This window comes from Trichomycterus rosablanca, chromosome 2, assembly GCF_030014385.1.
Source record: "Trichomycterus rosablanca isolate fTriRos1 chromosome 2, fTriRos1.hap1, whole genome shotgun sequence".
NCBI lineage: Eukaryota > Metazoa > Chordata > Actinopteri > Siluriformes > Trichomycteridae > Trichomycterus > Trichomycterus rosablanca.
Genome location: NC_085989.1, coordinates 36792569 through 36808662, shown reverse-complemented (window position 1 = coordinate 36808662; position 16094 = coordinate 36792569). Strand labels below are relative to the sequence as shown.

The 16094-nt window shown below is 38.3% G+C and overlaps 1 protein-coding gene across 1 annotated transcript; it reads left to right on the top strand.

Annotated features, from left to right (window-relative positions):
• Positions 1-1957: 1957 nt before the first annotated feature.
• polr1f (RNA polymerase I subunit F) lies at positions 1958-10796 on the top strand. The gene is made up of 4 exons (XM_063015056.1): positions 1958-2257; positions 5822-5963; positions 6282-6490; positions 8002-10796. Exons 1-4 carry the CDS (start codon positions 1980-1982, stop codon positions 8453-8455), a joined length of 1083 nt encoding a protein of 360 aa, XP_062871126.1. The 5' UTR covers positions 1958-1979; the 3' UTR covers positions 8456-10796.
• Positions 10797-16094: the final 5298 nt, after the last annotated feature.

The window sequence follows — 16094 nt, the reverse complement described above, 5'->3', positions numbered from 1 at the left end:
TGGAAGTTGGTATAGGTTCTCTTCTTGTTGTAATATGCTCCAAGACTGATCTAGGTCCCTGTGTCAGTGGGATGGGGGAGTCATGTGGCTCCCCCTAGTAGCCTAAACTTGCTCTCCCTATCCAGTATGGTAATAAGAAGCTACTGCAGATTGGTCATGTGTTGAAGAAGGGGGGGCTTTAAGACTACCATGGCTGTCTATACGTGATATGGTGCTGTGTGGAAACCAAACACTGGTATAAGAAGTGGTGGGAGATTGGACACATGGTGAAGATCTCCATGTGCCATTGTTAAACAAAAAAAAAAGGTGTTATCTCTCCCAGACAAAATAAATAAAACTGACAAACATCAAAAGATCTACAGGTCTTGTAGTATTTGGTAATAGTTCCTGTTACATCTGGCATAAAGCTAACAATAATTTTACAATATTCAAATGATAAACATGGAATACAGACCATGGAGTGGCTTGGGAATCTTTGCTGTTTTAGAGCCTAAAGGCTTGTCATAATTGGCACAATAATGAAAATCTGACATTTACAGGAAATTTGGTGAAATTTAAGTGAAATTGCTGATTTTCCTTACTTGCACAGGTATAAGTGCTTATATACATGCTTTATGTGTTGTACTTTCTTTATTAATTAATTGTTGCATTTATTTTTCAGCAGTAATGGAGAAAGATGCCTAAAATTGACTTAAACCCAAAATCGGTACTTTCGCGCTACCTGGCGGTAAAAACACTCCACGCCACTGAAACCATTTAATCTGTGTAATTACTTTTCGATACGAATTAACAGCAATGTATATAGTATTTGTAGCTCATAAATCTAATAAACTATGATTAATGTGAGTTTAATATTGTAAATGACAAGTCCAGGCAGTGAACATACATACACACACACACACACATTGTGACACATAATTACTCACATATATACACTCACACAAACGTACACATACATATTCATACACAAACTTACATGCACATACTCTCACAAGCACACACACACACACACACACACACACACAGAGAGAGAGAGAGAGAGAGAGAGAGAGAGAGAGAGAGAGAGAGAGAGAGAGAGACTTGCACATATACATACATACACTAACACACTTAGATTCTGACACACAATTATGCTTACTCATACACACATGCACACATTCAACTCAAAGGAAGCTTTATTGGTATGACAAATAAGAATATTGGCAAAGCTCAGTTACAGAGAAAAGAAAAATAACAATAAGAAAAAACTAATATATACAGAATAGTTACAGATGCAAAAAAAAGAAATAGAATACAATTATTTCATCCATTTTATCAGCTGTTTCTCTACATACTTTTTTTAAGCTTGCTTTCACCATGTTCTTCAATGTTCAGGACTCCCACAGGACCACCACAGAGCAGGTATTAGTTAGGTGGTGGATGATTCACAGCACTTATCTACTCATACCAGCACACCACACACTAACACACCACCACCATGTCAGTGTCACTGCCAGGTACTGACCATTGAAGAACAGCATGCAGAGAAACAGATGGACTACAGAAGTGCTTCTTTACGGTAAGTGGAGCTGATAAAATGGGCACACACACTTGTACGAATATACATCAAACTTACATGCACATACACTATCATTTACTCAGTACCATGTACTGACCAACACTACACTTTTTCTTTGTATTTATTGTACTGTTGTTTATCGTTACTGTGTGTATTGTATTGTTTTGCACTTTTTGTTCTATGGTGCACCCTGGTCCTGGAGGAACGTTGTTTTGTTTTAGTATGTACTTGTATATAGCTGAAATTACAATAAAGCCTCTCTTGAACTCTCTCTCTTGAAAAATAACATTGAGATCCAGTGTAACTGCTATTCTCTTCCTCTCCGCTGGTGGCGATAAAACCGCTGAATCGTCAAATCCTGGTGTGCTACACTATACACGATGAAACAAACCACGTGTTTCCGTCCTAAACTTTGGGCAACATGGCCAACCTGAATCAGATGGATAAAGACTCTAAACGAGGTGTAAACTGTCCAGCAACATCAGATGTGATTAATCGCTCGGTTAATGGTGAGACTCCGGCTGCTCCGTGTTTAATCCCGTGTTTTGCAGAAGCGTGTAAGCTGTCATCAGCTCAGTACTCGTGTTTGGTGCTGCACACTCACCGCAGACATGTGGCTCTGCCGCCCATGCACCTGCACAAGAAGAGAACTGGAATTCAACAAGAACTCAACGCTGAACTCTTAAAATATTCTAACAGGTATGTAGTACTGATCGGAACTACACTGTACACATCAGATCAGCTGAACTGTGTTAGGTCTGAGCAGGATCTCACCCCTGGCTGGATGTCGTATGTTTGCTATCACTGACCCCGCCAGTTACATAACAATCAGGACATAAAGTTTCTCTATAATTATCACAGCTGGAGTTACAAATGTGTTTGAAAGAGTTTTAATTTTAAGCTTAATTTTACAGACTATGTGACTGACATAGACTCTATGTGACTGTAACAAACAGTTGTACACAGATGTACAATATACTGTAGTACATACAGGGGTTGGACAAAATAACTGAAACACCTGGTTTTAGACCACAATAATTTATTAGTATGGTGTAGGGCCTCCTTTTGCGGCCAATACAGCGTCAATTCGTCTTGGAAATGACATATACAAGTTCTGCACAGTGGTCAGAGGGATTTTAAGCCATTCTTCTTGCAGGATAGTGGCCAGGTCACTACGTGATGCTGGTGGAGGAAAACGTTTCCTGACTCGCTTCTCCAAAACACCCCAAAGTGGCTCAATAATATTTAGATCTGGTGACTGTGCAGGCCATGGGAGATGTTCAACTTCACTTTCATGTTCATCAAACCAATCTTTCACCAGTCTTGCTGTGTGTATTGGTGCATTGTCATCCTGATACACGGCACCGCCATTGGATGCACATGGTCCTCCAGAATGGTTCGGTAGTCCTTGGCAGTGACGCGCCCATCTAGCACAAGTATTGGGCCAAGGGAATGCCATGATATGGCAGCCCAAACCATCACTGATCCACCCCCATGCTTTACTCTGGGCATGCAACAGTCTGGGTGGTACGCTTCTTTGGGGCTTCTCCACACCGTAACTCTCCCGGATGTGGGGAAAACAGTAAAGGTGGACTCATCAGAGAACAATACATGTTTCACATTGTCCACAGCCCAAGATTTGCGCTCCTTGCACCATTGAAACCGACGTTTGGCATTGGCACGAGTGACCAAAGGTTTGGCTATAGCAGCCCGGCCGTGTATATTGACCCTGTGGAGCTCCCGACGGACAGTTCTGGTGGAAACAGGAGAGTCGAGGTGCACATTTAATTCTGCCGTGATTTGGGCAGCCGTGGTTTTATGTTTTTTGGATACAATCCGGGTTAGCACCCGAACATCCCTTTCAGACAGCTTCCTCTTGCGTCCACAGTTAATCCTGTTGGATGTGGTTTGTCCTTCTTGGTGGTATGCTGACATTACCCTGGATACCGTGGCTCTTGATACATCACAAAGACTTGCTGTCTTGGTCACAGATGCGCCAGCAAGACGTGCACCAACAATTTGTCCTCTTTTGAACTCTGGTATGTCACCCATAATGTTGTGTGCATTGCAATATTTTGAGCAAAACTGTGCTCTTACCCTGCTAATTGAACCTTCACACTCTGCTCTTACTGGTGCAATGTGCAATTAATGAAGATTGGCCACCAGACTGGTCCAATTTAGCCATGAAACCTCCCACACTAAAATGACAGGTGTTTCAGTTATTTTGTCCAACCCCTGTAATAGTACAATACTAATTTAAAGTCAGATTTAAGTTACTCAAATAGTCTTTTTTTTTAAGTATACAATTTTAAATAACTGTCTAAAGTAATATAAAAATCATATAGGCCTAGTGAGCTTTTATAATTTAGGATCTGAAACAATTGTACTTTCTGAAAGTGCAGTAATAATAATAATAGAATTTAATTTATAAGCGCCTTTCAGGATACCCAAGGGCACTGTACAATTCAAGTAAAAATACAACAAGTTGCCAACCAATAATGTGCAGTAAAATATACAACAATACAATCAACACAAGAACAGTTAAGCAAACAAGAAAAAAACAAGAAGGGAAAGAGAAGAAAAAGTAAACTTAAATAAAAATACACAGTTAAAAACAGTAAATACAAACTTCGAAACGCAGACCTAAAAAGATGAGTTTTTAGATGCTATTTAAAAGCAGACAGTGACGAACATGTACAGGGGGACAGTGGTAATGAGTTCCATAATTTAGGACCATCAACACTGAAGGCTTTATCGTCAAATGCGCGTAATTTGGTTGATGGAACAGAAAGCAAGTGGGCATTAGCAGACCGGAGCAAACGTGAAGGACATTATGGAGTAAGTACAGCAGAAAGGTAATCGGGGGCCAGACCATGTAACGATTTATAGACCGAGAGAAGTATTTTGGCGGTATTGAACTGGAAGCCAGTGGAGATCTTTCAGTTTGGGAGTTGCCAGGATTTATCCTCTCTTGCTGCTGAGTTCTGGACATAAAACGTTTACTTTGGCGGCTTGGTGGGTAGCACTGTCTCCTCACAGCAAGAAGGTCCTTGGTTCGATCCCCAGGTGGAGCGGTCCAGGTCCTTTATGTGTGGAGTTTGCATGTTCTCCCCGTGTTTGCGCGGGTTTCCTTCGGGAGCTCCGGTTTCCTCCTACAGTCCAAAGACATGCAAGTGAGGAGAATTGGAGATACAAAACTGTCCATGACTGTGTTTGACGTTAAAAAGTTGAACTGAGTATTTTATTTTTTCTGCTTTTTTTTCTTGATGAAGGGGTACGATCCTTTTAAATATTAGTTACAGCAATAAAATGCAACATTGACATAAATACAGCTGTAATATTAATCCAGAAATGTAATTTCTTAAGTAAAGCGTATGTATAGCTCTTTCCCCATCGATGGCCACCTTTTGTAATAGAGTAAACTGTATGCTAATGCTTTAGTTTGTTTGCCTTGTGTTATGAATATAGCTGCTTTTGACCCAGTATTCATGAACAATAACGAATGTATAATAACATTTGTCATACAAGTTCTGGTCTGTTTCCTTGTCAACAGTTTGACTCTATGAAGTTTTTACACTAACAATAACAGAATACTTTTGGTGCTCTATAGAAATGTTCTTATTTACAGCACATTGGCCATCAATCTAAAGAACCATATAAGCATGCAATGAACCACTCTTGACTAAAGAGCCATTGTTTTTAGGAGTGTATGCAAAATAGTGGTGGACAGTAATCAGGTACAGTAAAGTCACATTTAAATGTCTGTACTTTATTTGCACTTGTAAGTAAACACAGACAAAAAATTGAATACAGCATATCTTTGTGCAAAATAAGCAGCATCAGCAATACAAACATTAACCACTACAAGCACCAACATTGTCATTTTTCCACTCACTCACAAACAATTTAGCTTATAAATGCTGTTAATAAATGATAATTTATTCAAATAATGCCCCTGGCATCCTTGCAGAGTTTGTCTCTGTTTGGTTTTCTCTCTATTTGCTGCTACTTTCACTGTAACGCTGACTAAAACAATACCTCCAATATGGCGGCTTGGTGACGTCGCAGACACTAAACACATGTAACCGATAAAGTCCGTTAGAGTGGCTGCTGAACAGCAATTTTGCTTCTGAGAAGCTGGGTTCTTAACCCTGCCTCTGCTGTTTGTTGCACTGGGTCCTGTGACTGTATTAAGGTGCTCACTGTGACCGTAAGGGTTAGTTACCTGTTGCTTTCTGCTAATTGCTGTCCACTTTCTTTCAGTTTAAAAGGAGTGCCTTTGGCCTACGACGACATAAAGATTATTGGAGAATGTGGGGACATTTTAGATGACCAAGGCTACATTCACCTTAACATCGAGGCATCTTTTGTGATATTTAAACCAAAGAAAGGAGAAAAACTATTGGTACGTATGCTTTCTTTTACTTTAAGCATTTCCACATTGCTTGAACTTAAATCTAATTCTTTGGACTTTTTTGTCAAAACTATGTTAGATTATAGCTAAATTCTTTACTGATTTTAAATAGTTGCTTATGTCAGGCACTGTTGGCAACATTAACATGTGAACATGGGAATCATAATTTCAGATTAGGCTACTTTTATATTTTCCACTGAAGAATTTCTCGAAAGCATCTTTTGATTTACGTTGACCTTGAACAAGATTTATGGTATATTTACAGCAGCATTGTATCTGAAATGTATTTTTGTAACTTTTCTCATTTAGGGTGTGATAAATAAAGTAGGAATGGGTCATGTGGGTTGCTTGGTGCATGGCTGCTTTAATGCCAGCGTGATAAAACCAGCTCAGCTGACTGTCGAGCAGTGGAGAGACTCAGGCCTGAAGGTGGGGGACAGTTTGGAGTTTGAGGTGTTTCAGCTGGATGCTGATGTGGCTGGAGTTCTCTTGATCAGGGGAAGATTGGACAAATCCAGGTATGTCTTTGTTATTCATACATATGTTATTTACTAGCTTTTTATAGCATCATAATGTTGACTTTTACATTTAATTATATTACCAAACAGTAGTAGTAAGTGGTGTAATGTGCATGGCCAGCAAAAGTACTCAGATTGGATGTGACCTTTGAACTGTGCTTGATTATTATGAGTGGTCTTGGTTTAAACTAATTTAAATGTATTATAACCTTGAATTACTGATGAAAGGAAAAAAGCATATTAAAAGTTGTACAGACCAACTGATAACTGTTATGCTGTATGTTATCAGTATGTAAGACACTATGTAAAACATATGTAGTAGTTCTTTCAGCAACAATTAATGAGAACAAAACTTCTCAGTGCTTTTTTTGTTTTGATCTTGAATTCATTTTTCAATAATTAAATCTTATGACTTATTTAAGCTTAGAAATGAGTAGTAATGCCACTCAGGCAGCGCAGTGGTAAAAACACGCTAGCACACCAGAGCTCTGCCATCCGGCTGGGCTGGGCGGCTACATGAACAACGATTGGCTTGTTGTTCATAGGCTAGGATAAGCCAGATAGGGACTCCTCATAACTGAGCGAATTACGACCTCTGCTGACTGGTTGATGGCGTCTGCACAGAGTAGAGGAATAATGCTGATCAGGGTGTGGCTGTCCGTGCACAAGGCTGATTTAAATATGAACTAGTCTCACTCTTCTTAATCGGGGCGGGGGTCAGCACCAGTAGAGACCAGCATAACGCAATTGGGTAAAAATTGGACCCGTTAAAAGATTATGAGAAAAAGGGAGAAAATGCATAAAAAAAGAAATAAGTAGTAAGTGTTATCTTTGCCAAGTGTCTAAAACACAAAGAAACAAAGTGAAACAAGATAAAATCAATTGCTACCGATTTAAAAAAATGACAGTTATTTAACAATAGATTGTTTTATTTCCAGTAGATCTGATTTCATATTAAGGAGAATAAAAGCTATATGTGTTAGGGCAATTGTTGGTATTGAGCATGACTTGATTTTTTTGGGGATCTATCAGTACAAATTAATTCTGGTTACACCATTAAAAAAAAAAAAAAAATTTTAATTTATGGCTGTAATTGCCTATTGTTTATGAAATTAGATTAATTATCTTGTTATGTAAGTGTTTAGTATAAAATAAGCATTTACTGAGAACAAAATCTGATCTTTAATTAAATTTTCTAATTACTTTATTAAGTTAATTCTATCCTATGATTTATTTAGCTTAAAAATGAGAAATTATTGTTACTGGTAATCAGTGGAGTAATACAGATAAGGTACAAAATGTGAAAGTGTGCTGTTATCAAAAGACAATACAATAAAACTGCATGGTTAAAATTGCTTATTGTATATTTAATTTGATTACTTATCTGATTAACTATTGGTTAAGTTAGTATTTTAGTATATATATAAAACACCTTGTATGTATGTTTCCAGACTTGAAATTCATTTGTAAATGTGAACTTTCTTTAAGTACTTTTATTTATGTATTTGCAGGATGCAGGAGCTTGTTGATTCCTTCAGCAGTACAGACACAGTGGAACAGGGTGAAAACGGGGCAACTGAACCAGCTACTGAACCAGACTTGAACGCAGCTGAAGAAACATTGGACAACACTGGAATTTCAAAACAGAAGAAAAAGAAGAAGAAAAAAGACAAAATGGACAGAGAGATAACAGAGGACGTGAACAATAACCAGACAGACAATGTGTTTACCAACAACGGTAATGAGATGGAGATAGACACCATTTCCACCAAGGAGAAAAAGAAGAAGAAAAAGGATAAGACAAGGAAAATTGATGAAGAGCTGCCGTGCCCCACCACAGATCTTCCAAACAGTGACTCTAGCGGCTACATCAGTGATAAGAGCAGTAAAAAGAGACAGGCCCAGGATGTTGAGGGACTCCAAGATGACATCCCTCCTGCTAAAAAGAAGAAAAAGATTAAGTGATTTATGATTTCATGCTGATTTGATGAATGACATTTTAACTTTTATCTGAGTGTGCCTGATTCTCTGCCAGTGACAATACACTGTATGGTCAAAAATATTCAGACACCCCTCCTTATTTTTTAATTCATGTGTTTCAGCCACAGCAGTTGCTAACATGTGTAATTAAACCCTTTCCAGTTCCAGCATGAGTGTACACCTGTGCAGAAAGCACAGTCTATAAAGAGATGAAGACAAACTTGGTTTAAAGAAACTCCAGTGGCCTGACCTCAGCCCCACTGAACAGTGGATTGAACTGGAACATCAATTAACACTTTATTGACCAACACCAGAGTCCAGCTACAAATTCCCGGTTTTAATGCTGTTTTTAATGCAATGTCCAACAAGCTCATGGTCAGGTGTCCAACTACTTTTGGCCATATAGTGTATATGATAATGCAATAAATAAATAAATAAAATAGTGAGTGTCAATGTCAGTTTGACATTTTCATGGCATGTTGACAACAGCATGTTGACGCCCCTCAGACATCCATTTACATAATTTATTATATGAATCGGTCAGAACACTTGAGTACAAATTGAAAACAATTTCTTTGTTTCTAGTATAGAATTTTCCTCTTTTGTGGAAGGTCTTCATGTGCAGTGTTTAAAAAGTGCAATCACTTTACATGCTTGTGTGTAAAATGAACAATAGCAAAAAGATTTAATCTTTACTTTATTATTTTATTGTAGTACAGAAGGATGACATGACATTGAGAGATGACCAGCAGCTTAAACTTTAGTGATCACATTTTTCTACAAGATATGGCATGTAGTAAAGACAAGTTGTCTTTATCAAATACAGTCCCCTTTATTGGCACACTTGGTAAAGATGAGTAAAAACACAAATGGCTATAAGCCTAATCACTAAGAAAAAAAACAACTTTTAATAGATGTAAATTGGGGGAAAAAAAATCAAGTAAATTATATATGTTTATATTGCCCCCTTAATGTAGTTCTTTGTATAGCATCTCTTTGCTTATTAAACAAGCCATAGGCTAGTGGTTAAGGTACTGGACTAGTAAACAGAAGGTCGCTGGTTCAAGCCCCACCACTGCCAAGTTGCTGCTGTTGGGCCCTTAACCCTCAATTGCTCAGACTGTAAACTGTAATGTAAGTCGCTTTGGTTAAAGGCGTCTGGTAAATGCCTAAAATATAAACTATAAATATAATATAAAATATAACATAAATATAATATAAAATATATAAATATAAACAAAATTTAGTCATCTCTTGTAAGGTTGGACTATACAAAGCAGGAACTTTGAGACAATTTTTCTTCAAGTCTCTCTGGATCATTCTAGGTTCTTTCAGGCACCTTTCTATTTATCTCACCCCACATGTTTTCTTTGGAGTCAAGATTGTAGGACTAAGATGGCCTTGGCAGAAGCTTGATTTTGTGTTCAATTAACCATTTTTGTGTTGATCTAGACATACACTTGGATCATTGTCTTGCTGGAAGATCCAATGACGACCCATTTTTAGTTTCTCGATGATGCCATGTACCCTAATTAGGTTCTCACAGTCTTTTGGAGGAAAGAGAACCCAGCGTCTTTTTTTTTTGCAAAAACAAACTAAACCTTCTGACCACAGCATGCTTCCACTATCTTTTGGACTATCTGTGGTGAGCTTGGGCTCTGAGAACTGCATAGAGTTGATGTATGGCTTTCTCTTTGTGTAAAAGAGGCTTTGCATTTATTAATGCAATGGAATGGTGGACTGTGTAAAGTGACTGGTTTTCTGTCCCCTCAAAGCTCATGTGGCTTAAATATTACATTATTTGCAATCCTACCTTGAAAAATAATTGCCAATTCTGTTTTGAAGTTTGACACATTGGTGAGCTACAACTTATCATTGCTTGTGAACTGATCGTTTGGAGGATCATCTTTTTATACCCCATCATGAGTCCGTCACATGTTGCCAATTCACCTGCTCATTGTGGAATGCTGTAATTTAAATATCCTGTAAATATTTCTTTATCAGAAACAGAAACAGGGTTTGTAAATTATAGTTGTGCAGACATCCACTGTTGGCTGAATGAATACAAACCTGTGAATTGAATAATAAGACAAAATTGGATTGTTGGACAGTGGGTTATTTCTAATGAAATATGTGAATTAGCCTTGACACCTCGATTGAAGTTCCTATTTCACCAATAGAGGACAGTGTTGAGTTTTCGGAGTGGTATTCCAAGTGCAAGGCTTTGTGTACTCGGCTGTGAGCCAGGCTGCTTCAAATCAGACAGTATTTAAGTGTTTTCATGTAAAATGGTTTGTCTAATGATTAAAGACATATTTCATTACAATCTGCAGTGTAACTCTTCTTTTTAATATTTAAAATCAGACATAATCATCTGGTTTATTGCTACTGGCATGCACAATAAAACCCGTAATGCCACACGGATGTATAAACACATCACAACATTACTCCTCAAAACGAGACTTGAGACAGTATGATAAATAGCTGGAATGTTCTTGTGTATGTCCCTGACTGAGCAGGATTTCCCCTGGCCAGACTGACCCTGCCAAACCAACATGCGCATGCTTTCATTCCTGGGCCAGAACTTCATGTAGAAGGTATAAAGTTTCCCATTTTATGTGCACAGGAAACATAAAATGGCTGTTCCAAACCTCAGGAAGATTTTTGAAAAAATTAGAAAGAAAAATCATGTTATTGGCAGGTGTTGCTCCTTGCCGTGGTTTCTGTTATGAGGAAATATTCCCACGTCTGTACATCAACTTAGCCAAGCATTTTGGTCTGCTGGCGTGTGGACAAATTAGTGTTTGTGTCAAATTAGTGGACAAATTAGTGTCCTTGTACAGGTAGAGGAAACAAAATATCAGGATACAAGCTGTAGTCTCGTGGTTAAGGTACTGGACTTGTTATCACTGGTTTAATCCACTAGGTTGCTGCTGTTGGGCCCTTAACCCTCAATTGCTCAGACTGTATACTGTAACTGTAAATGTAAGTCGCTTTGGATAAAAGCGTCTGATAAACAGTGAACATGTAATGTAAATATAAGATAAATACTATTATTGTAGGTTGTTGTGCAAAACTTTGACAATAATACTTGTAAACTGGTTTAGGCCTGTTAATGGTACAAAACTGTGACAACTATGACCAGTTACACTACAACCCCTGGCAAAAATTATGGAATCACCACTCTTGGAAGATGTTCTGTCAATTGTTTAATTTTGTAGAAAAAAAATAAATCACAGACATGCCACAAAACTATCATTTTTCAAAATGTCAACCTTCTGGCATTAAGAAACAATAAAAAAAAAGAAACAAATATAATAGTTGTGGTCAGTCACAATTGCTTTTTTTAGATCAAGTAGAGGAAAAAAATATGGAATCACGCTGTAATTTGCAGTTTAAAAACAAAACATCTGCAGCAGATTAGATTTGCTAATTATTCTTCAGTTTAAAAAGAGTGCTTACACCTCGGAGAGCTGTTGCACAAAGCAGATTGTCATGAATCATGGTTCCAACACAAGATATGTCAGTTGAAACAAATGAGAGGATTATAAAACTCCTTCAAGAAGATAAATCATTGTGGAATGTCGCAAAAGATGTTGGTTGTTCCCAGTAAGCTGTGTTTAAAATCTGGACCAAGTACAAACAAAATGGGAAGGTTGTAAAAGGGAAGCATACTGGTAGACCAAGTAAGACATCAAAGCATCAAGATAGAAAACTTAAAGCAATATGTCTTGAAAACAGAAAATGCACAACAAAACAAATGAGAAACAAGTGGCCGGAAAGTGGAGTCAATGTCTGTGACTGAACTGTAAGAAATCACCTAAAAGAAATGGGATTTACATACAGAAAAGCCAAACAAAAGCCATCATTAACACCTAAAAAGAAAAGAACAAGGTTAAAGTAGGCTAAAGAAAAGCAATCGTGGACTGTGGGTGACTGGATAAAAGTGATCTTCAGTGATGAATCGCGAATCTGCATTGGGCAAGGTGATGATGCTGGAACTTTTGTTTGGTGTCTGTCCAATGAAATTTATGAAGATAACTGCCTAAAGAAAACATGTTAATTTCCACAGTTGTTGATGATATGGGCCTGCATGTCGGGTAAAGGCACAGGGGAGATGGTCTTCAATAAATGCCAAAGTCCACATTGAAATTTTGGACGCTTTTCTTATTCCATCAGTTGAAAGGATGTTTGGTGATGATGACTTCATTTTTCAAGATGATAATGCATCTTGCCATAGGGCAAAGGACGTGAAAACTTTCCTTCAAGAAAACATATAATGTCAATGGCATGGCCTGCAAATAGTCCGGATCTCAATCCATTTGAAAATCTCTGGTGGAAATTGAAGAAAATGGTCAATGACAAGGTTCCAACCTGCAAAGCTGATCTGGCAACAGCAAGAGACAGTTGAAGGCAGATTGATGAAGAATACTGTTTGTCATTAGTTAACTCCATGCCTCAGAGAGTTTAAACCATTATAAAAGCCAGAGGTGGTGCAACAAAGTAATAATGGTGCAGTGTTTTCTAATGATTCCATAATTTTTTCCTCAGATTTGAGTGATTCCATATTTTTTTCCTCTACTTGATCTAAAAAAAAGCAATTGTGACTGACCACAACTATTATATTTGTTTCTTTTTTTATTGTTTCTTAATGCCAGAGGGTTGACAGTTTGAGAAATGATAGTTTTGTGGCATGTCTGTGATTTATTTTTTTTCTACAAAATTAAACAATTGAAAGAACATCTTCCAAGAGTGGTGATTCCATAATTTTTGCCAGGGGTTGTATAAGCACATGACTAAATACTGTGCTTTAGCCACACTCATTGCCAACAGGTCTATAACAATTCAAATACATTTCATCAAACTATATATGCCATCATTTTAAAAATGACACTTTTCTGTTCCTCACTGACTGTGTACCTGTGCACCAAGCAAGTGCCATAAAGAAATGCTTTGACAAGTTTTGTGCTGAGGAATTATAACATTGCCAGCACAAAGTCCTGACCTCAACCTCACCGACACCTATGACGCCATATATTTTATGTAGGAGACAGATCTGGACTGCAGACAGGCCAGTCGAGTACATGCGCTCTGTATCTACAAAGCCAGTCTGTTGTAGTGAATGCAGAAAGGGGCCTGGCATTGCCTTGATGAAGTAACATTGGACTAAAAAAAACCTCACATTAACGGCTGCATATGTGTACACGTGTATATGTATTTTTACACATGAGCATGTCACTCATGCCATGTGCACTGATGCACCCTCATACCATGACAGATGTTGGCTTTTGCATCTTTTACATATAACAGTCTGGATGGTCATTTTCAACTTTGGCACAAAGAACTTTACTTGGTTCTCAGAAAAAAAAAAAAAGCTAAAACGTGGTCTTATCTAACCACAGCACACTGTCTTTTGGTCCATGTGAAATGAGCTTGGGCTTTGAGTTTCATTTCTGTGCTTTCTAGTGTTTCCCTACACAGACTAAGATTTTTTTTAAATCTAAAATCTTTTTACGATATTATGTAAGGTAGATGGTGAGAAACCTAAATTATTTGCAAACCTGTGTTTGCAAATAATATTAGTAATGGTTTTTTAACTGACTGACAATTCCCTCACACAGTGATGAGCCATGACCCATACTTCACTTACATTTTTGGCATTTAGCAGACACCTTTATCCAAAGCGACTTACAGTACTGTGACAGTATACAGTCTGAGCAACTGAGGGTTAAGGGCCTTGCTCAAGTGCTTAACAGCAGCAACCTGGCATGAGGGGGGACTTGAACCAGCGACCTTCTGATTACTAGTTCAGTACCTTAACCGCTAGGCTATAACTGCCTAATTCCTTGCAAAGACTGCACCTTTGGTGGATCCACTTTTTATACTCTTTTATAATCATGATACCCTCACCTGATACCAAAATGATGTAACTAGATTTTTCTATGATTTGATTTCAGCCAGTCCTGTAGAATATTGACCTGCTTACTGACATTGTATAAGCAGGTGTGAACGGCTGGCTACATGTGTCCAGGAAGAAACACATTCTAGCCCTCACTTTCCTAAATTGGTGGGTGTTGTATGACACAATACTTAAAAAGTGGGTGAGAAATGACAAGTATGTAAATGATAAAAAACACAGCGGGTAAACAGGTAGCATAGTGGCACAGGTGTGAATAAACTTGTAGCCAGTGTTTCTGGGTTACACCAGACTCAAAGTGCTCCTGATCTGGATAAAGCAGTTAGTAAAATTAAATAAATTAGGAAGACCAGAACAACTAATTTATTTGTAATGGGAACAATAATGTGATTTTACTGTTTTGTTACTTGGCATCAGTTGGAAATGATTACTTTCTTTGTTTTCACAGGAGAACATAATTCATTTTGTGCCAACATAAAAACCTTGGTAACAATACCCAGAATTAAAATTTTAATTAAAATCTGACACCAGTAGCATCCCTCCAGCTTGAACCTTCTCTTCTCACATATTTGGCTGCATGCTTTACAAGGCCAGCATTTTACAGAAGTGCATTCTTCTGGGTGTGCATTTAAAGCAAGAGGAGATAGAGCATCAGCTAGGCTTTTTTCCAGTCCAAGTCACCAGGGATTACATGCCGACTGATACATTGTGTTTTTCTTTTGCACCTTTGCTTTAAAAAGTCAGACTGAGATGTTTTCACAAGTTCACACTAGTCTGACTCTCTTACCTGACAAGACTCGGAGTGCTCATTCGGTGGAGTGTTTTATCCCCTGTGTTTTATAGGACAGCATCCTTTTTAAATGGCTCTTGGCTTTGTTTTTTCACTACCTGGGAGCTGTACGAGGCTTGGCGGGTTTATTGGGCCCTTAGCTCTGATAAGTGTTCCCTACACTCATGTGATTTATAAAGATCTCTGGGCTGATTTCTGAGGAAAGGGTGGACGGGACTAGGACTAAATTATGTGCTTTGTATCTTGGAAGCATAGGTGTAATCATAGCCTTCCTCCTGCGACTCCCACTCGGCAACATGGCTGTGACTTGCGACTAGGTTGCAATGACCTTGAGCAAGTCAAGTTATTGCATGAGAATCAAATAAATATCATTTGATACATTTTTTACCTCAGGTGTAGTATAAATACTAGCTCTCCATCCTGACCCTGGGCTTCTCTTCCAGTGTCCATTAGAAGTGTTCTAATAAATAAAAACACTCCTTCTTCTTAATTAAATGTCTTCATAACTGGGTGTAGCTTTAAATGCTAGAAAGCATACTAATCTAGACTACAACATGTTGTACCATACTATATTTCTAAGATAAGAGAAGATCAGATCTTAAAAAATCTCTGCTCTGCCATCCGACTGGGCTGGGCAGCTAGATGCAAAACAGTTGACTGTTGTTCACAGGGTGGGAAAGCCAGACCAGGGTTCCTCATAACTGATGCAGCTATGACCTCTGCTGGCTGGTTGATGGCGCCTGCCCAAAGTCGAGGAATAATGTGAAGCAGGGTGTGGCGCTCATACACAAAGCTGATCCGCGTATGAACTCGCCTCGCGCAGGTAAAAAAAAATGCAGTCAGTACGTTGCGGCGCTTGTCAGTCAGTGGTGGAGGGTTGTATCGGTACAGAGGAAGCGTAATGCAATCAGGGTAAT

Bases quoted from the DNA above. Each gene is read 5' to 3' on its own strand.
- polr1f (XM_063015056.1), top strand. From the start codon at position 1,980: ATGGCCAACCTGAATCAGATGGATAAAGACTCTAAACGAGGTGTAAAC. The intron at 2,258-5,821 runs GTATGTAGTACT...ACTTTCTTTCAG, and splicing joins CTCTTAAAATATTCTAACAG to TTTAAAAGGAGTGCCTTTGG. The intron at 6,491-8,001 runs GTATGTCTTTGT...ATGTATTTGCAG, and splicing joins GGAAGATTGGACAAATCCAG to GATGCAGGAGCTTGTTGATT.